General features: G+C 38.1%; 5 protein-coding genes across 7 annotated transcripts; 4 read left to right on the forward strand and 1 right to left on the reverse strand.

The window, feature by feature from the left end:
* Positions 1 to 547: 547 nt before the first annotated feature.
* Positions 548 to 4583, forward strand: LOC133720292 (uncharacterized). The gene is made up of 6 exons (XM_062146544.1): positions 548 to 691; positions 1832 to 2030; positions 2351 to 2532; positions 2654 to 3544; positions 3661 to 3738; positions 3959 to 4583. Exons 2-6 carry the CDS (start codon positions 1868 to 1870, stop codon positions 4031 to 4033), a joined length of 1389 nt encoding a protein of 462 aa, XP_062002528.1. The 5' UTR covers positions 548 to 691; positions 1832 to 1867; the 3' UTR covers positions 4034 to 4583.
* Positions 4584 to 5931: 1348 nt separating this feature from the next.
* Positions 5932 to 11714, forward strand: LOC133720291 (uncharacterized). Of its 3 annotated transcripts, XM_062146542.1 has the most exons (12): positions 5932 to 6115; positions 6211 to 6326; positions 7206 to 7396; positions 7718 to 7899; positions 8029 to 8646; positions 8735 to 8812; positions 9132 to 9528; positions 9609 to 9808; positions 9879 to 9955; positions 10473 to 10574; positions 11074 to 11260; positions 11348 to 11714. In XM_062146542.1, exons 3-12 carry the CDS (start codon positions 7234 to 7236, stop codon positions 11438 to 11440), a joined length of 2097 nt encoding a protein of 698 aa, XP_062002526.1. In that variant the 5' UTR covers positions 5932 to 6115; positions 6211 to 6326; positions 7206 to 7233; the 3' UTR covers positions 11441 to 11714. The 3 variants fall into 3 exon arrangements, with proteins under 3 accessions (XP_062002526.1, XP_062002525.1, XP_062002527.1); XM_062146541.1 differs by lacking the exon at positions 6211 to 6326 and having other exon boundaries at positions 5933 to 6115; XM_062146543.1 differs by lacking the exons at positions 5932 to 6115; positions 6211 to 6326 and adding an exon at positions 6625 to 6709.
* A 107-nt stretch (positions 11715 to 11821) lies between these two features.
* Positions 11822 to 16725, reverse strand: LOC133720290 (protein SIEL). Its single transcript, XM_062146540.1, has 8 exons — positions 15936 to 16725; positions 15771 to 15848; positions 15146 to 15379; positions 14873 to 15064; positions 14253 to 14393; positions 14023 to 14112; positions 13114 to 13604; positions 11822 to 12769 (listed from the first exon to the last, which is right to left on the reverse strand). Exons 1-8 carry the CDS (start codon positions 16605 to 16607, stop codon positions 11845 to 11847), a joined length of 2823 nt encoding a protein of 940 aa, XP_062002524.1. The 5' UTR covers positions 16608 to 16725; the 3' UTR covers positions 11822 to 11844.
* Positions 16726 to 21651: 4926 nt separating this feature from the next.
* LOC133722702 (uncharacterized) lies at positions 21652 to 23886 on the forward strand. The gene is made up of 2 exons (XM_062149575.1): positions 21652 to 22048; positions 23548 to 23886. The coding sequence occupies exons 1-2, from the start codon at positions 21938 to 21940 to the stop codon at positions 23776 to 23778; spliced, it is 342 nt and encodes a 113-aa protein (XP_062005559.1). The 5' UTR covers positions 21652 to 21937; the 3' UTR covers positions 23779 to 23886.
* A 1910-nt stretch (positions 23887 to 25796) lies between these two features.
* Positions 25797 to 27559, forward strand: LOC133722631 (uncharacterized). The gene is made up of 3 exons (XM_062149504.1): positions 25797 to 25974; positions 26814 to 27014; positions 27302 to 27559. Exons 1-3 carry the CDS (start codon positions 25864 to 25866, stop codon positions 27335 to 27337), a joined length of 348 nt encoding a protein of 115 aa, XP_062005488.1. The 5' UTR covers positions 25797 to 25863; the 3' UTR covers positions 27338 to 27559.
* The last annotated feature ends 376 nt before the right edge of the window (positions 27560 to 27935 follow it).

Genomic DNA, 27935 nt, shown 5'->3' on the forward strand with positions numbered 1-27935 from the left:
TTTATAAAAATTTACTTGATCAAGTGTTTGATATAAAAATTAGTTGCACTTGTTTTTGGTTGCATGTGACATAACATATTGAATGTCTCTTATCAAAAAGAAAAAAAAAAAAATTTGTGGTTGAAAATAGACGACTCTTTTTGAGAGATTTTCTCTCTTCATGACTGTATGGCTGTATGCAAATGGTTTTGTTTTTAGATTATCAATTGATGACTATGTTACCATGTATGTGTTATTTATTTTAGTCCAAGACTTGATTCATTGGTGAAATGAGTGATAGTAAATGAGCAACTTATGTATTTATTCAAAATCATATATTATTCAAAATTTTGACTCATATTCCACACTGGTCAGACGGCCTTTGACCGCTAAAATGCGCCTCTGGGTGTACTTGTTCCTAATGGCAATTTGAAATTTTTTCAAATTATTTTCGCATGCGCCTAGTTTGCTAAAATGCGCCAATGGGTGTATTTGGCTCCTCTTTTGTTTCTTTCTCAAATATAGCTAGAAACCCAGCTCTGTAGCTCAGTGATGCTTCGCGCTCTGTGTCACCATTTCGGGCAACAACCCCTTCACTTCCCTTAAACCCTTTTCATCACCTCTCTCTTGATTTCTCTCTCTTCATCTCCCACAGAACGAACTCACACGCCCACAAAAATTCCCCCGATCCATCACATTTCTGCATAGAGAGGTATGCAAAAATGTGATTGCTTTCTGGTTTGATCGAGGTTATGAGCTTCGATTTTGTTAACTAGTCATGGCTTTTTAGGGTTTTAGAGAGATTGGTTTGGTCAGATTAGATGGTTTTTGGCTGTTTAAGTAGAAATTGTGCCTCCTTGGTTTCATTTCCTGTTCTTTCTCAAGTATTCCATGGCGTTTTGGTTTTGAAATGTGGGAAAGATTATGCTATTTGGGTTTGATCAGAGCGAAGAACATAGCTTAAAAGATGAAGGCGTGTTCTCTGTGATTGTGAATTTCATTACTTGTTTGTTGATTAAGAGTTTTAAGACTGTGGGTTAAAGGCGTCACCTTTACATTTTCCGTTTGATGCTGTATTAGAATATTGCCTGTTTGGGATTATACAATTGAAAAAAAAGGAAGAGCTTTTTTTGTTTCCTTTGATTTCTTTGATTATTGTATAAGTAGTTGCTATTGTTGGACTTGGTGATAATAGTTTTTTTTTTTTTTTTTTTAGCCGGAAAGAGGTGATAGTAGTTGAATATGAACAGTTTTGGTATTGCTATTGTCCAGGCATGTATTATGTGTGAAATCTTAGTACATTGTGGATTGAATTTAAATGGCATGCCGCAATCGTGTGCCAGGGGATTGAAGCATGTTGTTCATATGTTTGCAATAACTGAGAATGTAAAGGCAGTTCTAAAGGCTTATTTAACTGGTTTGTGAGCTTTATAAGAGAATCCACTTTATGTATTATATTGCTGTTTGTTTATACTAATGATCCTCAGCCATATTTTATTCTTGTTTTGTTGGCATTCTGTTTCATAGTTTTTTGTTCATATTTGTAACATTTTATTCTTATTAGAGGAAATAAGATGATGAATAGTTCAAATTTTAGATGTCGTATTCCAGGTTTGTTGTTCTCTATGTCTTCTGGTTATATTACATTTCAGCAAGTATATAAGCTTTTCTAGATGAAAAATACACAAGGAGAATTAAGAATTAGTACATGGAAACTATATAAGATTCTCCATAGGGCTTTCAATGGTGATTTTAGATGCATTTCATGGTCCTTTGTGTTAGCATGCGTTGTAATTATATCCACACACACCTACTTTCTGTTAAAGGTACATGACCTTTGTTTTGTATTCAGGTGTATGATATAATTTCATCCTGTTTCGATCTGAAAATGGGAGCGGGAAGGAGAACTGAGACCTATACTCTGCCTTCTAATCAAGACCTGGTACCCTATGCTGTGTCTGCAAGAAATTTGATGAAGAATCACCTAGGTGCAGTCATCTTTGGGTGCACGCACAGCACAATGAATGAATGTCTATCAAAACAACTCTTTGGTTGGTATTCTGGACTTATTGCATGTTTTACTCCTAATCTTTGCTTTTCCTGTTTTCAGTTTATAATTTGGATCTTATGTATTGTTTTTCAATCTTTAAACCAGTGGTTTACTGATATTTTTATTGGAGACTGTAAATCCATTGCCATCTTCACTGTTAATAGGCACCAAAGTATTGTAGCCCTTGTTATATTGGGTATACAAAACTAGCTAGCTTCAAATAAGAAACTCTTTGATTGTTGTGCACTGCTTTCTTCTGATTTCTTGGTTTAGTTTTACTTTTGTTTCCAGAATTGATGTGCTGCATTCAAACTCTTTCAGGTTTACCGGCTCCACACCTGATATATGTGAAGAAAGTTACACCTGGCTTACCACTATTTCTGTTCAACTATAGTGACAGGAAGCTATATGGTATCTTTGAGGCTACTGGTCATGGCCAAATGAATATTGACCCATACGGATGGACCGCTGATGGGTCAGGGAGGACCCAATTTCCTGCACAGGTACTAAATAAAGGTTCTGCCATAATTGCTGCAATTGTCCCGAGTTATAATTTCATGTTAGACACACCGTGTCTTGGTTAAGAGAAGGCTTTACTGATATTTTCCGGTTTTCTACTTTAAGGTTCGGATGCGTGTTCGGCAGCAGTGCCGACCACTGCTTGAAAGCCAGTTTAAACCAATAATTGCTGATAACTACTTCAATCCACAGCATTTCATGTTTGAGCTTGATCATGTTCAAACAAGAAATCTGCTATCTCTGCTAGCACCATTGACGATTTCTCCAGGTAAACCAACACCACAGAATCCAATGCTGAGGGAAACTGATTTTCGAGCTCTTCCATCATCGAGTACAATACAGAAAGCTGAATCGTGTAAGCCGCCCACTTCAGAGGCTGAGAATCCTACTCCTGTACCCAACTGGGAAACTGATTTTCCAGCTCTTCCAACTCGGAATACAATACAGAAAACTGAATTGCTGAAACCACCCACTTCAGGGGCTGAGAATTTGACTTCTGTACCCACAGTGAACTGGGAAAGTGAGTTTCCAGCTCTTCCATCACGTAAGACATTACAAAAGAAAGCTGTATTGTGTAATCCAGCCACTTCTGCAACTTCTATGCCACAGAATAGAGTGGAGCTGGAAACTGAGCATCTGAACAGTTCAACTCTTAAAGGGGGTTCGTCATGTTCTACACATCAGAATACAGTGAAGTGGGAAGCTGATTTTCCAGATTTTCCCTCAATTAACATAATACAGGAACCTGAATGGCTTGAAGCACTTATTTCAGAGGCTGAGCATTTGAATAGTTCAAATCTTGAAGCACTTATTTCAGAGGCTGAGCATTTGAATAGTTCAAATCTGAAATTGGATTCTGTACCTTTGGCTGGAGATGCTGTAGATAGCAAGGCAGAGAGTCCATACTCCCAGTTTGATCAGAAGAGTGGAGAGAGTTCTTGCTACTTTTCTGCGCAGAGTCCTGGATCCATGTTCTATCCGGGGATCATTACTAAGGTAAATTATTATTTTAGTGGTCCATACATTTAAATTATTAAATCTATGCTTTAGTTAGTGCTGTTAGTTTCAGTTTTACTTGCAACCACTCTTATGTATTATTTCATTTGTACTAGTTGCTTCAAGAGGTGCAAGAGCTGAAGGCGTCTAGTACTGCACAGACTGAGAAGATGAGCTATTTGGAGGATAAGCTGGTAATGCATGTCTCTGTCAAAAAATCTCTGTATTTCTGCTTCTGCACCTTATTTCTTCTGCCGATTCGTCTAAATAAAGTTGAATTGCATCATGCGTTAGTCAAGCATTTACATCACTGGCACTGAACTGGTTCAAGGCCTTTTGATGACAAATTAAGAAACAAAATCATTATGTCATGCATGTTAAATTAATTGGAGTTTTTCTTTCTTGACATTTCAGGTGCAGGCGTCGTTTGAAATTCAACAGTTAAAAGACTTGTTAATGGATGGGAGTCTGAGTCTACACCCTCCATAGCATATATCGATGAGAAGGATATTGAAGGAATGATCGACTGACATTGCCGTAACACTGCCAGTGCGAGTTGACTAAAGCCAAGTTCCTTGACTCGCCCGGGGCATTTACAATGACTGAACTACTCCTGTTTTATGGTCTGTATATTTTGACGCCCGGGGCAATTACAATGACTGAACTACTCCTGTTTTATGGTCTGTATATTTTGACGAAACCCTTCGAGGAAGCTTATAGTAGTCAAGTTGCAAAATGACTTGATTTGTGTAGACTAGGCGACTAGCATCAAGATGATGGCGAAAATTTACCTTGATATGCTATGACAAATCAAAATGAATGAAAAGCTAGAGTTTTTGCTCTTGTCTCGGTTGATGTCAACCCAAATGAAACCTGACCAGATAAACATTCAATGTTCATACAGTAGCAGCGTATAGCTGAGACTAATACAGCTTATTAGGCAATTATACAACAGTCATCTGACAGAACTGGACAGGTCTGATGGTTTACAAGTCATGACGATTTGCTATTGTAATCTCAAAAATACTCACCCGGTGAATTTCGGTCACGCCACCCTATCATCAGGCTTGTCCCGATGGTCTAATCAAGAGTTGTGTATGATGTTCTATAAGGGTACTCTTGGTGTCTTTCATGAGATGTATGAGATATTTTGAGTATGAGATCATCATCTTTTATGTTTTCATTCTGTGATCACCTAATTTAAGACTTTATTCATTAACTTTTCACATTTTATTTATAAGTCGTACATCACTCGACATTACTAATTCTACTAAAAAAGCTCCAGAAACATTTTGCACAACTTAAAAGTCCTTCTAATGAGGACCACTAAAATGAGGATTAATTGATGACTTTTGTGTTAGACCCACTTTTCGATCTCATTTTCACAAATAAATTGTTAGATGTTTAGATATTTATGTGTAGATCATTTATGCAATTTTTCAACCAAATTGAAAAATCTTTAAGACATTTATAATCGTGATTTATCAGTTATGAACATAAACATGAACTGTTCATGTTTGATATATCTGGTTCGTCAATTGATTTGATCTAGTTCGATACCTTAATGATCAGTAATTTGGAAGAAAATTTTCAGAAGTGATCTACTCGTACTTACATAAACATCTAATGGTTGATTTACGGAAATGTAATAAAAAAAATAGTCTTCCAAACCGTTGATTAGAAAGTCTTCAACTGATCCTCATTTTAGTGGTCCTCATTAAAAAAATCTCCCAACAATTTAATACCATCTTGGATAATTCCCTGCAAAAATTTTTCTTGAGGCTTAAATCTTCATCACATAAGTTGTCATGAAGATGACTATCACTTCACCTTTTGAATGGAAATCAAGTTAAGAAAGAAAACTTGGATTGCTCATGCCATTTCACTTATAGAAGTTATTCTACTGTAGTTTCCTTTGTCAATTTGCATGCAACTTATGCTTCAAGGTTCATGCACTTTCAATCCATCATGCCATTTTAGTTAATTCCTGTCTAAATCTACAAATATTCCTCTTCTTCACACAATTCCTTTTCTTCACAAATTTGAAGCTTGCCACAAATTCCTTTTCCATACATGGACTGCATAAACACTTAGATGGAATATAATAATTAATTAGAAATCAGTTTCACTCCGTTTAAGAAATAATCTCATTCTCTAAATCAGTTTTTTGTTACATACCAAAAAGATTATGGCTTTTTTTTATTTATTTATTTTGATAAAACCAAAAAGGTTGTAGCTTCTGAAAGAAGTTTCTTTCTACATCCTTGCTCTCCGCACATCTGTTAACCTTTTCTTGTAGTGGTCCAATTATTTTCTAAATAAAATAGAAAAAAGAAAACATAATAGAGTTGGTGCTATCCTGCGCCGGGGGTATAGATAACACATGTCTGTCTACAAGTAGAGAGCTTTGCTCACTGGTTCATTACCTTTTGGCGCTCTCAGATACTCTCTAGGCAAAAGCTCATTCCTCAACCATAAACCCTCATCACTCTCTGTCTCTCTGACACACTCAGTTGAGACCCAGATACAGATTTCTCTCTGGGTCTCATTCTAGTGTTCTATAAATAAAAGGTATGCAAAATGCAGTGGCCCTCTTTTTGATCATCTTGTTTGATTGAGATGGTGGGTTTTGATTTTCTGAGATGGTGGGTTTCATCAATTTCTAGGGTGTATATGAGCCTGGGATGATAAAGATGAGAGCTTTTTAGCTTTTTTGTTGTTTGAATACAGAAACGTGCTTGTGCGGTTTTGCATTCCCTCAGATGGGTCTTCAAGCTTTTTGGTACTCAAATGGAAATTTATATACTTTTTTGGTATTCAAATGCAGATTTTGATTTTGATTCTGGCTGTTTATAGGGGTTTGTCTCATTGCCCAGAAACAATAAATGGGTGTTTCTCTGTTGTTCTGAATTTGTTTATCTATTGCTTTGAATTTGTATGACTGAATTGCTACCCATGTGTCTGAAGCATGTTCTTCATATGTGTGAATTGGCTAAGAATATGAACTGGTTCTTTTCTAAAAGTTTCTTACTTGGTTGAGATACTGCATTTTATACTTTATGTAAATGCATTTCCTTTTTCTCACTGATTCTGTTTTCTGATGCCTATCAGTTTGCAATGCTTCATTTTGGTTTTGTTGGCCTTCCTTAGTTGTGTTTTGTTCAGGTTTGTGCCATTTTGTTCTTAAAGAAATTCATTGATGAAATGGATTGGTTTTTCTTGTGTTACTCATTGAAGTGCTTCCAATTATGAATTGGCATTAAAGGAAAAAAAATTATATCAATACTATGGAGCTATATTCCCAATTTTGTTCTGTATGGCTTTCTGAACATTTGGAAGGAAATTACAAAAAGAGGATTAAGAAATAAGAACCAGGGCACTGGAGATATAAAAGATTCCACTTGGGCCTCTTATCTCCACGCGTTGCTGCTCTTTCAGGCTTACAACAAAAAGGGCGAAACTAATCTGTAACGGCTTTGTTGCGTTATGGACTTGTTGACCGTCTACGCGTGAAAAACGTCGCTGATTTCCAATGCATTTAATGGTTCTTGGTGCCAATTAACAATCCCCCCTCCCTCCCAATTTTCTGTTCATCAGTGTTAGCCTGCATTCTATCACAGATAATACTGTTTAAGGTACATGACCTTTGTTTCTTATTCAGGTAACTGTTATCCTTTTGGGATCTGAAAATGGGAGCTGGAAGGAGGACACAGACCTTTACTATGCCTCCTACTCCAGACCTGGGAGCCTACTCTGTACAAGCAAGACAGTTGAGAAGTAATCACCTTGGTGGAGTTATCTTTGGTTGCAAGAGCAGCACAATGATGGAATGTCTATCTAAACAACTCTTTGGTTGGTATCCTGAACTTTTTGCATCTTTTTCTTCTTTTATTTTGCTGTTTTCAGTTTTTAATTAGGTTCTTATACTTCACATTATTTAAACAATGGTCTAGTGGTATTTGGTGTTGAATTTATTACACCGGTTCTTAGATTATGATGCAAGTGGATTGCCACACTTAAATTCAGTTTTTATTGAGCCCCAAAGTATATTAGCCAGTTTGATTGAGTATAAACTCTTTGGTTGTTGGTTTTGTCCATTATTTCTTTTTCTGATTTCTTGCTTTAGTTTTAGTTTGGTTCCAGAACTCATGTGATGCATACAAATTCGTTCAGGTTTACCGAGTCCACACTTTTCATATGTGAAGAATATTAGTCCTGGCTTGCCCCTCTTTCTCTTCAACTATAACGATAGGACGCTTCATGGAATTTATGAGGCTGCTAGCCATGGCCAAATGAATATTGATCCATATGGTTGGACAACTGATGGATCAGTGAGAACACAATTTCCTGCACAGGTGCTATATAAAGCTTCTTATGATTGGTTTAATCTGATATATTTTTCATGTTAGACAATCCCAGTCTTAGTCAACAGAAGGCATTCTAGACTGAGATTTTTTTTTTTTATTCTACCTTCTACCTTTCAGGTTCAGATTCGTGTCCGGCTGCAGTGCCAACCACTGCTTGAGAGTCAGTTTAAACCGATTATTGCGGACAACTACTACAGTGCAAATAAATTCTGGTTTGAGCTTGATCATGCTCAGACAAACAAGCTGATGTCTTTGTTAGCATCTTGCGCAATCGCTCCAGGTAGTAAAGTACCGCAGAAAATACCAAAGAGGAAAACTGATCTTCCAATGCAACCCTCACGTAAGACAACAGTGGAAGCTCAGTGGCTTAAACCACTCACTTCAGGGGCGAAAACACTAGTTGGAAACTACATTCCATCTGAAGCTGTATTAGATGTGAAAGACGCTGAACAAGAAGAACAGCACCTCATTTGCGCAAAACTGAAAGAGTTGTCTCTTCAACGTGATCTCAACAGTGAATACCAAAACGTGCCTTTGTCAATAGATGTTAAAGATAGTGCTATTGTTAATGCAACTCCTGTAGCGGTCAATTGGAATCCACCTGAACCATTGGGTTTAGTGGAGATGAGGGTAGAGAGGTCTCATTCCTGGTCTGAGAAGAAGAGTGGAGGGAGTCCTTGCTCATTGTCTGCGCTGAGTCCTCGATCCTCGTCTGATCAGTCACAAATCGATAAGGTAAGTGATTATTAAATAGTCGATAAACATACCTGCTAGCTTTATTTTATATTCAACCACTCTATTTATGTATGTTCTGTTCATACAGTTGGTTCAAGAGGTTGAAGAGTTAAAAGCTTTCAAGAATGAACAAGCTAAGAAGATAGGCTATTTGGAGCATAAGCTGGTACTTCATACAGTATTTCTGTTAAATTTTCTATATATCCATCTCATTACCTTACTTCCTCTGTTTATTCATGTTAAATAGCATTCATGCATTTGGTCATCACTGCACTGAACTGGTTCAAGGCAGTTTTATTATTGTTGTTGGTCTTTAATTCCCACAGTCAACTATATTCATTTTATATGGTAGCTGCTCATAGTTGTGTACTTCTGTAAATTGCTTTAGTTTAGGCCTTTAATTTCTTAGCAGTAGGCTTTTGATTGACATAAAAAAATAGAACGATTATACCATTGTTAAATTGAGTTCCTTGCTGGCGTTTCAGGAGCAGGCACAGTTTGAAATTAAACAGTTAAAAGATGGTATGAAGTCGGAATCTGAGTCTGCACCATCCCTTGCACATATTGATGAAAAGCAGGCAGAGTCTGAGATTCAGGTAAAAGATGGTATGAAGTTGGAATCCGAGTCTGTAGCCTCCACACAAGAGAAGGATATTGCATCGTGCAATATGCTGGATCTGGATCCTAATGAGTCAATATATCTAGTTGGAGGATATGATGGTGAATCATGGTTATTGTCATTGGATTCTTATTATCCTTCTCGAGATGTGATAAAATCTCTTGGACCAATGAGCTCAGTTCGTGCATATGCTTCTGTTGCAAAATTAAATGGTGATCTTTATGTGATTGGAGGTGGTGATAGTGCTATGTGGTACGATACAGGTATTGAGTCTTTCTCAATTTAATTCTTTTTCTTGTTGGCATTAACGTTTTTCTAACTCTTCTTTGGTCGTTTTCTGAAGTTGAATCATACTGCCCTACTGACAACCAGTGGAAGGTTTGCCCTTCTTTGAGAGAGAAAAAGGGGAGCTTAGCTGCAGCTACCACAAACAACAAAATTTTTGCAATGGGTGGCGGCAATGGAATTGAGTGTTTTTCTGATGTTGAAATGCTTGATTCAGATGTTGGTCGATGGATCCGTACACAGTCGATGCTAGAAAAGGTAAAAAAAAAAAGGTTGTAAGTAGGAAATACTATTATTCGAGGTTCCTGATTGTTCTTTGTTGTTCCAGAGATTTGCTCTCGCTGCGGCAGAACTAAATGGAGTAATTTATGCTACTGGAGGCTATGATGGGAATGGTTATTTGAAGTAAGATATTGCCTTATTGGTCATCTTTAGTCAACACTATGCGTGAACCGTGGTATACTCATATAAGTTTGACTTTATCTTGTAAAGGCACATATACTTGCACCCTGCATATTTAATTAGTAGCTGATGACTTTTGTTGTTTCTGATCAGTGCTTTTTGTACAATGTTTGTACATAGGAAGAGGAAAAGGAATTTGGTTAACAGAAGAAAAGAGAGTAGCTTGTGGCACAGAGCAACTATATAAAATTTAACTTTTAGATGCATAATTAGGCTATCACATGTTAATTATGTAGGACTCCTGCCTCTGCAGGTAATTGAATTTCAGTCCAGTTTGTAAACAGTCTGGAATATTATTTCATTTATCAAGTTGCTTGCACTTTTTCATCCTGTTCATCAGAATCCCAGTTTTTAGAGAGATCAGATGAATTGTTTGTTTATATCTAGGGACACAAAACTCATTATCCTATCCTGAAACATGCCTCTTTCAATGGTTGACATGAAAATGTTCATATCTCAGGTCTGTAGATAGGTTTGATCCAAGGGAACATAGTTGGAAGAAAGCCCCTTGTATGAAATCACAAAGGGGTTGCCATTCATTGGTTACATTGAATGAAAAATTGTAAGTACCTTTGTTTCACTTGTATTCTCAGCATCTCAGACGTGCTCCATGATGACTTTAGACATTGATGTTCCTGTGATAAATCCATCAAAATGTGAACATACTTTGGTATGCGAGTTTGGATTAACTTGGACAATCTACTGTAGTTTCTTATTCCTGCTTTTTATGGATAAGGTATATATCGCTGTCAACTAAGAACATCATCTTATTTAGTTATCACAAACTTTTGATGATGAAGATCTCTGCACAAAATAATGATGCCCTAGTTGTCCAGAGAACTTTAAAATGTGAAAAAATCAGTCCGGTTGAGGTGGCTCTGATCAGATCCACCCTTCAACTCGAAAAGAAGCACCAGATATCACTGAGTTAAAGAATGCAAAACTAGTCATTAGTCTGTAACTACAAGTTATAATATTCTCTTTTTGAATTTGGTGTTTGACTTTTTTAATTTTTTTATCAGTACTTTGACATTCCTGATTATAGACTTCTACTTTTGTAGGTATGCTCTGGGTGGTTATGATGGAGATTCTATGGTGTCAAGTGTAGAAATTTTTGACCCACGCCTTGAGTCATGGATGCCTGGGGAACCAATGAATTACTCTAGGGGATATTCGGCTGCGGCTGTTGTTAATGATACTATCTATGTAATTGGAGGGGTGAAAGGGGGTGCCAGCATTGCAGAGACCGTAAGTTACATAATGCCATTCATTCCTTATGTATATATGGACAAGAATTTTATGCGGTACTTAACAGTTGCATTAACATAATGGTAGGTTGAATGCTACAAGGAGGGCCAAGGTTGGCAGGAAATGGCGGGGATGATTAGCAAAAGGTGCTTCCTGTCGGCCAGTGCTTACTCGACCTGATCAAGATGTTACTTGGAGAGTTGGAGGTTATATCTAGTTGGAAACTCATTGTCTATCAAATATGTCATAGAGGAGCATGTACATGCTAGGCGCATATGGTAAGGTCTTTTGTGGTTCGAGATGACGTTTTGGGGATCAATGTTGTAAGATTCATCTCGAAAAAATCCAGTGGTGGAATAGAGACCGGAAGTATCAAAGATTTCAATGCTTTGATATGAGAAACTAATTGTAGACATTGTCTATTATATCTGGTAGTATATGAGTTCGTGTTGTACATATATGAGAATTCGTCTAAGTCACTATATTTATAGCCTTATAGCCTTTTATTATCTTTAGTGCTCCATTCCCAAATCCACTAAATACTCCGATTGGCAAATGATGGAGATAAACAAGCTACTCAATTTTCACTTGACCATAGAAAGGAAAACTTCCTTTTCTCGGCAAAGAGATGTAAGCTCATGTCTAGGTCCACAACGTTTGAGAAAAGACACATCCTCATCCTCAGACAAATATTCCATACAAATGCAAACGCTGACCGTAAAAGAAAATGCTTTTGGGGTTTTGTAAAATGGTGCGGTAAACATAACTATTCTATGATCATCGCAGCCTCCAAAAAGGTTTGAATCCAAGTAGACAAACTGAGTATCATCAATTCCATTGGCAGTCATTTTGAGCCATAATCTGCTTTCAACCGAAACATTATGAAGAGTGATGTGGCATGGTATACCAACGGGCAACCCTGCGACAAAGCGAAGAGGATGTTCGTAGTCATTGTCAGGTATGTCCAGATCTGCCTTTATGTGCTTTAGTCCACCACATAACACAAGCCGCTCAAGGAAGAAACTTTCCAGTACTCTTCTAAAAAGAATTGGATTACAGGAACTACCATTGAGAGAGGTCCCAATTTCAGATAATAATTTTCTGACTTCAATCAGAAACCTGGATGGTTCAAAAGTTCCATCTTCAAGGAGAGATTCCGCATGTGCCATTGTACAAGAGAGCTTTCTCAAAGTACCAAGATGGCAGCAAATTTCAACTTTAGAAAGCTTGAGCATACAAGTCACAAGTATCAGCTCCAAAATATGCAACTCTTCCACTTTAGACAATCCTATAAACGTACTTTTCAGTTCACTAAGCCTCGCGTCTAGCTTTGCCAACGCAAATTCCAAGTCTCCCATCCCGCTAGAAGGAAGGTGTCTTGAAGGCAGGAAGTTCACCCATGCCTTTGCAAGCAGTTTCATGATCTTGATATACTGCATCATAAAGGCAAAGATACCACCAGATGCAATAGAGCCAGACGTCAATGTTGCCGATTCTTCCCTGCAACTTCTGCATAAGGTCATGTCACAAAAGAAATAAACAATTGAGAACGGAGATTGAAAAGTTCTGAAGAATTATGGCAATCAAATAATACACATGAAACAGTCGACTCAACACCAGTTGGTGCATAATCTCAAAGCATGCATATGTTAGTGCTGTCTCTATGATTTTAAACTAGCTGTCTGTATGGACCATCATTGGTTTATACCTTAAACTAAGAAGACCAAACAAATTTTGAAAGGAGCCCTAAAAAGGGTAACATAATTCTGTCTCATCTTTTTTCTGTTTTAGAGAGGGGGGGGGGGGGGGATGTTTTATGCACTAGATAAGGATAGTAAACAACAGTACTTTACCTTAAAGTCCTGAGTCCTTCAGTCATGAATCCAGCTTGTACAAATGGCCAGATATCCTTCACCTTTTCAAGAACAACATTCATTGACTTGGTCACTTCATCTTGCACATCTAGACTGTATTCTACAAGAGAATTTCCAGCCTCCCTTGGTTTCTTAACTGTTGGAGACAAGATTTCAGAGGTTCCACCTCTTTTCTGTGGCAATGGCATTGCAATGGAACCAGGTAACTCCCTCGCGCTGAAGTCAAACTCCATATCATATGGTCCAGAGGATCTACTGCATTGAGACAAGTAATTCAACAGGCCATCTTGATGAATAATGTCACTCAAAGCATGAGAAATCCTTCCCAGGTATGTAACTGCATAAGAAAATATACTAGGTGGGATACTGCAATCACGTTCTTGTGAAAGTGGAGCTGAGATGGCCAGAACTAGCAAGGCGCCCACCCTCACGTTATCAAAGCCTAACTTGCCATTAGACACTGGCTCCATCTGACAGATGGGACAAAAAAAAAAAAAAAAGGAACAATAAATATCGAGTTCCCAGTAGAAACTACAGTTGCACATAAGAATCAAAGGAAACCAAGGAAAGAATAAAAAACAAAATTTAGAGTTTCAAGCCACATATAGAATACGTAAATTCCCAAAGCCTATGTTATCCCCCTTGGTGCTATTCTGCACCATGCCTTCAAATATCTTTTGACTGTGGTAGTTAACAATAGTTCTACTACGCATTAAACTCACAAACTATCATATGCTAAACCCTGCTTCATATAACTCAGACTTGAACAGACCCTGTCACCAAGCAAGAATGAAAATCATATTTGGGTGCCACCCAGGCTTACAAAGAAAGTTGGGTCGAGGTATTTATTTATATTAATGAGTAATGACCCTGTGAGAGCATGCTAACCTGCTGAGAAACTTCCTCAATAATGCGGACCACAAACTTTCCATGATTTCGTCCAATACGAAACAAAACATTTAATATATCTGCTTCATCCTGGAAAAAAACAAAATTGAATTAGCTGAAGAAATAAGATAAAATCCAAGTTTTAAAATGACCAAATTCACTCCGCATGCTAGTTTTAAAAAAAAAAGAGTCTGCAAGTTATATTAATAAAATGTCAATGAAAAGCTAACCTGTGGACACATTTCCAAGTTATCTAAAAGGGTATCAATAGTTGATCTAAACAACTTCAAATCTGGCAGCTTTGCCAATTTAAGTACTTTCCTTGCAGCAGATCTTGTCAGGGTATTACGGTCAACCAGAGTGCCAAGAAACTGCAAAATCAATTAACGAGAAAAAGAAATTATAGGCAGTCTGTACTTAAGTAGTTTCATGAAGTCACCTGGTGTAAAGTTTTTCTTACTAGGCATGTTAAGTCATGGAGAAAAGGATAATCGTATAATACCAACTATAATTTAACAAACCACAAGACAAAACATTAGCAAGCAACACCCTAGGGAGGAGACGAGAACAAATAAACATAAGAGGGAATGTCAAAGAAAGAAATCTATGAATAATCCAAAAACTGAGAATTGGAGTCATTCTCACGATATAACATGTCAAGCCACCTTTCAGTTTTAGTCAATTTGATGCACACACCAATGATATCTAATTAGCAGAAGTGAAGAGGTTGTGCCACCTCATAGCATAAGATGCGACTTGATTTCATAACCAGTAGTACATTAAATTATCAGATAGTAAGTCACCTATTCTGTATAACTACAAGATTAACAACTAAGATTACAGAGCGTACCATATGCATGTGTTTTTCTTGCACCTTCAGATGACCAAAAGTTGCCATTTGATGCATAGTTTCAAAAGCTTGTAACCGCACAAGCATTGAGTCATCATTCAGTACATCCATCAGTAAGTTCAAGGCTTCTCCAGCAAACTTGGAAGAGAGGATGGTGAGTGTACCCAAAGAATGACATGCAGCTTTTCGTACCTTCATATTGATAAAAAAGAGTTTATTATTCAAAAGCGCGCATTTGGTAAAAGTTCGTTGCATGTCTGAGTCAAAAGATACCTCATGGAATTCATCCTCAAGTCCATGCATAAAAGCTCCAGCAACACTAGACCCTGATACTTCCAGTTGTTCATCGGAACACTGAGCAAGAGATTTCTTTTCTTTAGTAGCCACCAGGACTTTCTTTGACAGGGTTTGCAAAAGAATATCTTCAGATACCATTCCTATCTTCCCAAGGGCATAAAAAGCTTCAATCCTGACCTCCATGCTCATGTCTCTTACCATCGAACAAATCTACAAACATAACTGATGCATAAGACATAAGGTCTGGACTAAGTATGATGCTCTATAAAAATTTCTGACACTCATTGACATAGAATGATAGGGAGGGAAAGTCCTACCATTCAATAATGCAGTGTAAAAGGGTAGTGATATCCTCAATGATGTCCTAGAGAAAATTAACCGGAATAGGTTAGTAAGCCTTTTCGGACAATAATGCTTATCCATAAATGGTCCAAACCATAAATGGCTCAAAAAAAGTTCGAGTCAGCATGCCCGAAACCTAAAGTGAAAAGTCTATAACTTGATGGCTGTAGTCTGTAGAGACAGAGCTCAATTTCAAAGCACAATGCACCAACTCAAGTAGAACAAATCATCTCAAAAATTTCAGCCTGAGTCAAATTACCTTGACAAATACTTCATCAGACCAATACGCTTTCGCCTCCGAATCGCAAGCCATTAGTGTTAAACCCCAAGCAAACACCTGTGCATTCATGAAGTGTATTAGAACATAAAAGTAAGCATCACCAAATCACAATGGCACTAAAATCAACAATTTGACAAAGCTCACCGCTCGAATTGCAGCGGACCTAACGCCGTCTTCCATGTCGTTTAGAAGCTCACCGGCGCGGAAGTAGCAGCCTCTGATCATATCACCGTCGTCAATAACGCCGCTCTTACTCAAACCAACGAGTCCATCCAATGCAGCTTTCCTCACATTCGGATACGGATCCTTCGTAAACCCTAGAAACAGGCTTGATAGCAAGTAAGGCTGAACACCGAACCTCTCGGCGTTTCTGAGAAGCCACGGCCGTATCGCCGGAGAGGGACTAAAACAAAGCGAGGCGAACAACCGGTCGTCGATTTCCTCAACAGCCGGCGAAAGCTCTCGATTCCGCTCTGCGATTGAAGCCAGGACATCGAGTGACTCGGCGGCGACGCGGGTCGACTCGGTGGAGAGGAGCGAGTCGGAGCGGACGGAGTGGAAGACGAGGGCGGAGAGGTGGGGGTGTCGGGCGGCCAGGTCGGAGAGGAGCTTGAGAGTGCGGAGAGGGTCGCGACTGAGTTGGAGAGAGCGAGTTAGGGTTTCGATGATTGAAGAGATTGCGGGAGAGGGAGTTGAGGGGTTGACGATTAGGGATCTCAGGGAAGCTAGGGTTTCGGTGGAGAGAGGTTCGGTGGGGGAAATTGATGGGAGGTTGAGAGAGTGTTTGCACGCGCCGGGCGCGTGGTCCTCCTCCATTGCTTCCGGTAGTGATAGTGGAGTCCAGATTTTCAAAGGAAAAACCCCGGGAAGAGACAGTCTTGCAACCCGCCGTTTTATTAACGGACCGGGTCATAGAAACCCGCCGCTTCAGTAATTCGATTATTCTTCGTTTTTGTTTTTGTTTTTTAATGAAAAATGTCGGTTATATTAATCGAAGCAAAGGTTTGATAGCACACTTTGTCATCATTCTGTTCACCGAAAAAAAGGTTACGATAATGTTCACCTTTGAGGGTACAAGAGAAAAAGTCCCTCATAGCAACTGTAAATGCTTTACAGTTGCAATGCATTATTTCACAAAAGAAAACGGAAATTATGGAACCGGTACTAAAAGTTATGGAATCAGAGCCACATACTTTCTACAACACTCCTTAAAAAAAAAAAAAAAAAACAAAAAAACAAACAAAAACTCAAGCTAAGAAGTTCGGGCAAAACCACAGTAAAATCTAAGACCAAAGAAGTTCCAACTACACAAGTATGAAGTATGCACAAATATTGAAATAAATTGATTGAGCCAAAAGGAGTCACCTCTAGATGTATGCGAATCACTGAATCTTGTAAGAATTTTAATGGTTTTTAACTTTTGGCTCCAATGTACATTTTAGGTACATGATATGCCATGTAAAACCTCTTGGCGAGAAAAAAACTTAATGTGTCGATTATTTTTTACTAATTTTTTTTTGTTTTATTTATTTTATTTTGTATTTGAAGCTCCCCACCATTTAGCAAAGCGAGAAGATCTTGCGTGGGGTACCCGTAGGGACACGTGGTGGGGAGGGCCAATCACCCCCCAGCAGGGGGGGTGTTTTGGGTATTTCACTTTAGGAAGCAGGGGTATTTTTGGCAGAGATGGAAAATTTCGGCAGTTCTGATTGGGTGGCCGTAAGGCCACGTGGTGGGGAAACCCCCACCTAAGTATTTGCCTAGCAAAGCCGGAAGACCAGTATAAAAAATTAAAAACAATTGCTCTCATTGACTTCAAACTTGGAGGCAATGAGCTTCTTTCTTCCTACTTTCCTAGTCTTCTTGTCACAAGTTTCGAGTTGGTACACCATAAACTCCAATAGACCCCGAGCAAAGAGTCTTGAAGATCCAAAGTTCGGACTTTTGGCACCCCCTCTAGGTGCTTGTGAATCTCGTAAGAACTTCAATGGTTCATAACTTTTGGCTCCAATTTATTTTTAGCTACGTGATACACGGTGTTGAAACTCTTCGTGGGATGAAGAAACTTGACATCTGTGGTCAGTTTTTGCTTATTTCTTTCTATTTTTAAAGTTCTGCTCAATTTACAAAACTTGTAATATCAGTTTCGAAACAATTGGGTCCAAAACGCCGATAGCAGATATCCGAACTTTAACGAGTTTGTCCATCTTCCTAGTTCTGCTCGTCTTAAGCTTTGATACTTTATATCAAAAACCCCTCCAACATTGCATAGTCAAGAGAATCACAACGAGTCACAACCAACATAAAGAACCATATGTTGGCAACAAAAGAGGTGCTGTGAGGAGATCGCGAAATGCAGGTAGACCAATTTGAGAGTACGTAGCAAGAGACTGCTCCAATGCCCTCGACCAGAAGAAGAAGACTTGGCATGGGGTTATAATTTAATTTACTAGTAAACACATGTTGGTTCCATGAAGTTTAATTGTACCAGAATAGACCAAACAATGTTGGTGGCTTAGACAACCTGCAGAAGATGAACACATTAACAGTCTAACGACCCGGTGTGATATAAAGAATGCAAATTTGCCTTCTCCCCTTTTCTTTTTTTCTTGGTATAAATTTATTATTTGACCACAACGATTAAAAGCTTAGTCATTGCTGATTGTTTACTCTGACCATGAAAGATATACCATACTAGCAACATGCCCGCGTTTCTTGCGGGTGACATTGTGTTAAGAGAAAATGGTCGATTAAAACGAATATATATATATATCCAGAGCGGAGCTCCGCTTTGAAATTAACGTGTGAAGTTCGAGTTTTGTGCCACGTTTTGGTCGCATATCCACATCTTGACCGTTCAGTTTTTAGGTACTAGTGTATAGATCATCTCTGCAAATTTTCAGCCAAATTGATGATCGTTAAGGTATCTAACTCGCTTAAACCAATGGACGGACTGAATCTGTCAACCTGAACCGTACTAGCTTTAAGGCAGTTATCAATGCCTTAACGATCATCATTTTGGCTGAAAATTTGCAGAGACGATCTATACATTAGTACCTAAAAACTGAACGGTCGAGATGTGGATATGCGATCGAAAAGTGACCAAAAACTCAAACTTCACACGTTAATTTTCAAAGCGAAGCTCCGCTCTGGATAGGATATATATATATATATATATATATATATATTAACATAGAATAGTGGTGGTTTGACTCTTTTTAATTTCAGTTTACACTTTTATCTATTTATATTTTATTGACTTAATTTAATAATTATGTTATGAAAGGGTATTATAGACACTTCAAAATTTGGTGAAGCCCTTTGACATCAAAAGAGCATTTCACATGCGCCGAATGAGTTTATCTTGGGCTTAGGAAGCCTTTGGGTTCCCCTTGACAAAGTCAAAAAAAAAAAAAAACAACTCGTTATGTATAGCCATTTGGGAAAATTTTAGGAACAGTGCACGAAGTTTGGCCCACTATTAATTTTCGTACACGAAGTTACAAATTATAAACTTTGGTACATGAACTTATAAACCCGACCAACTTTTTATACACGACGTCAATAACCCCGTCAGTGGGTATGTCATTATCCATATAATGAAGGGTAGAATAGGGTTTTCACCGCAAACCCATCTCTCTTCTCCTTCGCACAACCCTTCTCTATAATCCCTCCTCTCTCTTCTTCTTCCTACACCCTCCTCCTCTCTCAGCCCTCCGATCATCCCTCTCTCCCCACCACCGTCCCTAATTGCGGTGGATTGCGGTTGGAATCGTCGCCGTGGATGGGGAAATTTACGGTGGTATGATATCAGATTAGGAGGTGACGACAGCGAGAGAGAGAGAGAGATGGCGTACGCCGGAAAGAAGAGATGGAAAGGTTTGGTGGTAGGAGTCTTAGACCTGGTTCTACTTTCTATGCTCGTGCCTCTTCTCTTCCTTCTCGGTATTCACAATGGCTTTCAAGGTGAGTGAAGCCTCTACTCCGTTCCCACTCACTTAGATTTGTTTCTTCTGTTTGTATCAGATCTGATTTGAAATCGATTTCGTGACTCTAGTTCTGGATCTCTCTCTCTCTCATTTGTGTTACCTCTTGCTTTTTGTGTTTGCAATGTGCAGGATATGGTTCGGAGCAGCCGAATTCACCTACAGTAAGGACTTAGTTTCTGGTTTGTTTTGGTTAGGTGGAGATTTTGTATGAATCTGTGGAGTTTTGTGGAGTTTTGAGAGAGATGAATCTGTGGAAATTGATACTGTGGAAATGGGAGGTGCTGATTTTGGTTTCAATTTGTGGGAGGTTGGTTTCGGGTTGGATTAGGATTATGGTGTTCTTTGTGGAGAGGAACTCATCCTGAGGAAGGGACTGTTATATTTTGTTTATGGGATCAGGAAGGCTGTTTAGAACTATATTTGGCTTGGCCTTATTTGATGGGTTGGCATTTCGGGTTGATCAAGAAGGGTGAGAAGGAAACAAATGGTAGAATCCAAACGAAGAAGAAGAACAATTTGTATTGAGGTACGAAGAAGAAGAAAAAAAAATCTGATATTGCAGAGAGAGGGGAGAGAGGTTTGGAGAAGATGAACAGTGAAATGACATATTTACCCCTCAAAAATTGCCACGTTTCACACCTTCTAATGGCGTCATTAACGTCGTGTACAAGTCTTTGATCGGGAACAAATGTTCGTGTACCAAAGTTCATAATGTGTAACTTCGTGTACGAAAATTAATAGTGGGCCAAACTTCGTGCACTGTTATTAAAATTTTCCCTAGCCATTTTTTACACGAATGTTTTGATCTTTTTTTATGTGCAAAGGAAGTTGTAATAAATATATTATTCATTAGCCTGCGTGTCAACTTTAGTTTGGAGGTAACGGTTCGAGATTTTTTCCCACTTACGTTGTGAATTTCATTGTTGGTTTGTCTGTTTTTCTTTTAGTTTCATTTTGATTTGATTCTCATTTCTAATTGTTCCGCGGATTTATGAGGCAGGAGCTTTAAGCTTTTCAATTATCTATGATCTTAGTCAGAGTGTGGTTGGAGCTAAGGTTGTTATAATCAACCAAATAAGTGTTTACTAAACCCCAAAACAAAAACTCAAGTATACGATTTTTTTTGAAGGAGACGGGGGTGATTTAGAAAACTTAAGAGAAGACCTACGTACGTGTGTTATGGAATGCGGAACCTTTACATAGTATATCCTTTATAAGAAATAAAAGAAATGAAAAGCAAATTATTATTATTTCAACTCATTTTGTACACCAACTATGGTTCTTTTTCCAGATAAAAGAGTTTTCAACCTTAAATACACCAATGTTGGATGTGCTAAACTCTCTTGAAGCAGTGATGATTCCAATTAAATGATCACACATACCAAATTAGAAGCCCTTTTATAGGAATGTTGGAAGATGATAATAATACTTGGTATTTGAACTTATTCGATAACTTTAACTCAGATCGTAAAACGTATAAATGTTTTAAATGTTTTATCTGTTTCTTATTTAACTACAAAAAGATATAGGATACTTTCCATTATTTCGTATATCAATGTGGAGGCCAATTATATATCGTGGTCCCGTAATAATACACTAAGAAATTGTAATGATGAGATTCATCAATTAATAATAGCTCACAAGTCACAAGTGAAATCAATCAAATGATTCTTACAAAAAGAAATATGTATTTTTAATTATTTGACCAAAATAGTTGATGTCTATAATTAATTTGATAAGATAAGGTTTAATATTATTCCAAACTTTATAAAAAAAAAAGAGAGAGAGAGAGGATGTGCAGTCATGTGTCTAAATCACTGATGTTTGTTTTTACGTTCTCTGATTCTGATTTGTGTGAAAATATGATCGACATTATACACATCCGACCTCGGCTTCTTTCCTTCTCTCCTTCCTTGCCTGTGCAAGTAGACTGTAAACTCTAAATTCTAAATTAACTATATATCATTGAAAACGTGTATATAAGTTGGTTAACTAACCAAGCTGTGTCCCAGGATAGGGATAGCTACGCAGCTTGAGCTTCCACTATATATAACGGTAGCCTAAACGAAGGTTCAAGGGTGCTTTTTAGTTTCAAGAGTTGTTGTAATCCGATCTAATCCGATCTCAGATATTCGAAACTAAAGGTAGAAGAAGAAGATGCCTTGCCTTTACCTCTCCACCAACGTGAACCTAGATGGAGTTGACATTAATCCTATCTTCTCCGAAGCTACGAAAGCCATCTCTGCCATTACCGGAAAGCCCGAAAGCGTAAGCTAGCACTCTCTCTCTCTCTCACACACACACACTTACTTTAAGCTCGATCTTTTTCAGTTTCATGTTGTATGGTGTTGGTATTAATCCAAAAACAACATGATTTTCTGGCCAAATTTAGCTAATTAGAGGCTTAGCTTTTAATCCCAAAGATAGGTTGACTTGCCTCAGCAACACAAGTAGTTGTTGATGTTGTTCTATCCGCACTAAATTGTCCATTTGTTTATATTGCTTTTGCAGAAATATAGCCGCCATAGAATTCTGGGAAAATTTCACTTTTTTCCTGTCTTTTTTTTTCTGCGTTTTGCTTTCTTCAACCAAAGTCTGCTTTGATTTTCTTGCCTTGCCTTTCTTCTTTCCAGTAAATTTGGACCACCATATTTTTCTCAACCTAATTTGTTTGAATAGTATCCGGTCGATAATATATAACTAAATGAGAAGGACCGGTTTTCTCATATCAATCAAGGTCTCAGTTCTTAACCATGTAAGATTGGAGCTTCTTGTTCATTCATTTGCACATGGCTGTACTCGGGGACCCATTCCTCTATGGCACCACGTTAAAAGGTCAACTGTAGATGAGGCTGGTCATGTGCAAATGAATCTGAATTAGAATAAGAGGAGTTGGGATATGGTTGGCATGGCTAAATCTTTTGTAGGCTACGGTACGTGGTTCTCGGTCTTCTTCTTCTCCTTCTTTGCCGCGCGCCACTGGAACCCCGGCCATAATTGAAGGTGGGGTTTAGCTCTGCTCTTGCTAGCTTGGAGCTATTTGTTGCGGTGATGGCGGATTCATCAATCTTTTCTTGACGTGTTACAAAGAAGTCTGCATCTTAACTTGTTTTTACTTACTTAGTTTTCTTTCATTTATCATGCAATTCGTCGAACACCTTACATTTTTCTCTCTTAAGAAACTCTCTTTGTTAACACTTAACAAATAGTTTGACCAATTAAGCTTATAGACAGTAAACTAGTGTTTGTTTAATTAATTGACGATAGTTGCTTAAACTGATGCATTCGAATTTCGAAAACTTTCAAGTGATTATTTACTTTTTAAGTAAAGTGTTTTGTTAAAATTAACGCGTAAATTCTTTTTAAAAGTCTAAATTCTTACTATAATTTACACTTTAAAGAGTTTATCCAGAAACATCTAAAACCTAATATATATTACTGATTTATAAATCATTAAACACTCAATTATGTGTGCCTAGGCCTAGCTAACCTGTTTGATTATTTGAAAGCTGTTTTGTCCCTTGTCAATAGTCTGGACTCTGGAGTGGAGACTAGTGCCTTATTAAACACTAGTTTCAAGTACCACTTGATGAGTTAAATACACTATAGTAATGGAACATCATCTTCCCACTTAATATTGTTGAGTGCTTTAATCCCAAAGTTGGTGGCAACCCTTTTCACATGTGTGCCTAGCTGACTCTCACACACACTTAATTAATCATCTAATTTCATGTTTAAGACTTAACTAATTATGTCGTGCGATGCAGCATGTGATGGTGTTACTCAAGGGATCAGTTCCCATATCATTTGGTGCGAGCACTAGCGAACCGGCGGCGTACGGTGAGTTGGTGGCTTTGGGCGGCATTACGAAGGCGGTGAAGCGGGAGCTGATCGCTACGCTCGGCATAATTCTGCAGAACTCGAAGCTCGGCATCCCCAGGACTCGTTTTTTCCTTAAAGTTGTTGATGTAAGTACTCCTATGGGATCCAAACTGTGATGTAAATTGCTGTTGTAAGAGATCGGTTTAGTACAATGGCTAATATTTCCCTCATTTGTTGGCCAAAGAAATAAAAGGTGGCTTTAGCATTTTATGCTTGGCTTCAAACTTGTGGTGCAAAATTCCACGAATAATTAGAATACGAAACCAATGACACACAAGTTGAATCAATAATTCACAATGGTCCCAATTCTAGTTAAAGAATGTGACTAATCATTCGATCGTTTGCTCTAAGATTGCCAGTTATACATGGAATGAGACATGAGCCGCACCATTTCAGCTTTAAGGGTTTCTTTCACTCGTATCATTTATTTCGCAGTGGACTGATTAGCCAAAGATGTGACACTGAACTAATAGAAATCGTACATGGACTTATAGCTTTCATTCACATGCTGTTAGTGTTAATCATGACATGTTTAACTTGGACCACCCGAGTGTTCACATGGTATACTTTGAGTGCGAATACGCAAGTCTTTCCTTTTAGCTTTGCATCAGTCGTTTTCGCACAAAGTGAAAAGAATACAAGATGCTCTGTTTGGTTTGTGGAAATGAAATGAATTATTTTCCTTTCCATTGGGAAAGTGGATCTAGGGTGGGTTGGGGGGAAGCATTTTCCACCTCCTTTTCCTTTCCATTGGGAAGCATTTTCCATTCCATTGTCACTCCCAAACACAGGAAATGAATGACATTCCTTTCCCAATGCCCAAAATATGTGAAACAAACACAGCGTATATGTGACACCATTAAACATCATCGTTATTGGTAGTGCTTACAGAACACCACTCCCCACCATCAATTTGTCCTTCCATGTCTAGTGTTTTGTCGAGGTGAGGAGTCATGACGATGTACTACCTAAATGGCTAAATACCGTGAACAAGAAGAAAAAATCTATTGTCGTAGGCCACACCATCTGCTGACTACACTTTTGTGTTCACACCAAAGTCATTGCCCGCATAAACAACGGGAAGTGAATTGCCCCTAATCTGTACGTGAACTCAAGGGCATTGCAATGTGAAGGAGAAAAATAGCGGATCCAATTCGATCACCAAATAACATTCTATATATGTGTTTTGGTTAAAAACATAACTGTATCCCATAGTGCGTTTGTAGTTAAATGAATGTGATACCACCAAATTAGCCATGAACTTAACTTCACAAATAAATTTAGTAAGTATAGTAGTATTTTACATAAAGAGAATAATTTAAAAAGGTATTGAAATGCAGGTGTGCTTTGTCTCTTTGTTTCAATATTTTTCATAAAAAGGTAAATGGAAGTGCTACAGTACATCAATGTATCGATACATCAAGTAGATTTAGTTCAATATAGAGGTAGAGACTAGTTTGATACAGAAGTAGAATAGTCTCAAACTAGTATACCAACGAATGAATTCAGTTTAGGGCATCTCCAACGGTAAGGGTCAAAAGCCATTTTGGCTTTGGCTCTTGTGGCATGCATCTCCAACCGTTCCCAATTCTTAGCTATTTTGACTTATGAGTCAAAAGTGGAGCTAAAATGACTAAGGAAGCTAGAACAAAAGCCATATTTCTTCAGATAGAAGATAGTGGGCCCCCAGCTGCACATGGGTGGTGAGGGGAAGATAGAGGCTTAATTATAGTTAATTAATTATCTAAAATGATTAATTTATTAAATGATTTTGGTTTTTGACTAAAGATGGTTGGAGATGCAAAAATTGAATGATTAGTTATGAAACTAGGGGAGTCAAATTTTGTATATGACTTTGGCTTTTGACTCCATTGTTGGAGATGCTCTTACCTATAAATCAAAATAGTCTACTTTATGTATTGATACGCAGACGAATCCTGGAATAAAACCAGAAAATGGTGACAAAAAGAGTGGAGTAGAGACTTTCTTTCACTTGGCCCAGAAACTAGCCCCAAGTGGTGTCCATTGTTGGCCCAAATCATTTCTGAGAAAGTTCTAGACTCTAGAGGGGCATTTTGGGTAATCTGAAGCCCAAGTTTGATGATATGCAGTGTCTCCCACATAAAAACTAGGGGACAAGAGTGAGGGTCAGTCAGTAGTTGAGAATTGCAGAGAAAGAGAGAGCAGCCAAAGAGAAGAAGATGCCGTGTTTGAACATTTCAGCGAACGTCAGCCTGGAAGGAGTGGACACCTCCTCCATCCTCTCTGAAGCCACCTCCACCGTCGCCAAGATCATCGGCAAACCCGAGGCTGTACGACTCTCTCTCTCTCTCTAGTTTTTTTATTGAACAATATTGTGGGTTTTGTTAGCTATTTGTGAAACCAGTTGGGTAATTTTTACTGTTAGTTCAGGATTTTGGGTTCGGCGTAGTTTCTGTGCTTCTCTACCTAGGATGTATTAACTTGGACACTTAAGAAGAGATGAACAGGGAAATATTAGTAGGTGTTGAATGGTAGAGATTGAGGTTTGTTAGAGATGGGTAATGCATCTTGTTTTATTGCTGGTTTTTGCTTGTGATGAAAAGGGTTCTCTCAAACCAAACCGATGAAGATTTTGTTCTCATTTTGTCTTCGGAAAGGGAGATAATAGAATTTCAGCTTATCCCGAGTTCTAGACTTGAATTGTTTTAGGGAAAGTGTAAAGGTCCATCGATATAGGATGAGAGAATCTTACTTTCTAGGTTCGTATTTGTGTTTAAGTACCGTATGTTCTATATTGCTCCAGTGCTTGTCTGCTTGAAGCCTTTTGACACTTTGGGAAGGCAATGCAACTTCTTTATTACTTGCTTTTCTTGCCATAGAAAAGAAGGTTCTTAAACGAAATTGATGGGCATTTGGTTCGTAGTGTGTTGTAGAAGAGAGTAATGACTCATGCCTCATTACCTCACCCACTGTGTCCTGAGTTTGGTTCTAGAAATATCTCAGTAACAGTTCATTGGCTATCTTACTTTGCTTTAGATTTATAGTGATGTTGGTGTACTGTGTATTCTATTTTCTCCCATTAGTTGGTTTCTTAAAGCTTTTTAGCTGTTCTCGCTCTTGTTTGATTGTCTTGAGCCATTGTGTAAACTCTGTGTTTGTCGATATGCAGTATGTAATGATTGTGCTGAAGGGATCAGTTCCCATAGCTTTTGGAGGGACTGAGCAGCCAGCTGCCTATGGTGAGTTGGTCTCCATTGGTGGCCTGAGCCCTGATGTGAACAAGAAGTTGAGTGCTGCGATTTCCTCAATCCTTGAGACCAAGTTGTCTGTGCCCAAGTCGCGATTTTTTCTTAAGTTCTATGATACCAAGGCAAGTCATCTCCCATTTCTGAGTTTCCAGAGAAAGGGTCATTGACACATTGTCATGCATGCTTTTTTTCTCATTGCATTCTTCCTGTTTGTTTAGGCGCATCAGAGTCAAGAACATGCTCAGTGTTTGCATGCTTTACACCAGAACTAGATCATGTAAATATGTCTTTACTATCTAAAACAGCATAGTTCCGCTTAGCTTTTCTCAAGAATCAAACTCATGTTCATTTATCAATTTATGCTATGTGTTACCACTTGAAGTGATTCTGATGCTTTGACATTTTGCAGGGCTCCAACTTTGGATGGAATGGATCTACCTTCTAGAAGATTTGCTTAGGGTGTCCTAAATGTGAAAATCATAGAACTTTATTGCTAGTGGTGATTTGGTATCATATGATACTGACAAGAATGTTGTTATTTTCTGTATGTGTGCTCAGTTAGAACCTATTGGAAACATTTAAATGCATGTATGCCAGTGTTGGCACAACTTCTTGTTCACTTGGCTTATAAATGGTGTTATGGTAGATGGAGTTTTTTCTCGTGTCATCTGGTTCTACAGGAGATTTAGCTGTCCTCTATGCATATCGGCCATATTTTCTTGTCTAGCATCTTTATATCTTCCAGTTATTTTCATTTACTTCTTCTACTCGATCTGTGTCTAGACCCTTGAAACTCTCTATACAAATAGGCCATGTTGTTAGTAAAACCTTGGGTTAAAATCTTGACTAGCAAATGCATCATCTGCTATCTACTGTCATTTGGGATATCTCTTTGGTTTGGTTTACTAGATGCATTTCTAATATATGGAACATCTCTTTGGTTTTACTAGATGCATATCTAATCTGTAGAAGATGATAATAGTATTTTAGTGGAATTTTGCTGTACTTTATCAATAGAGATTCCAAATTTGACTCTTGAAAAC

This window comes from Rosa rugosa, chromosome 7, assembly GCF_958449725.1.
Source record: "Rosa rugosa chromosome 7, drRosRugo1.1, whole genome shotgun sequence".
In the NCBI taxonomy this organism is placed as follows: Eukaryota; Viridiplantae; Streptophyta; class Magnoliopsida; order Rosales; family Rosaceae; genus Rosa; species Rosa rugosa.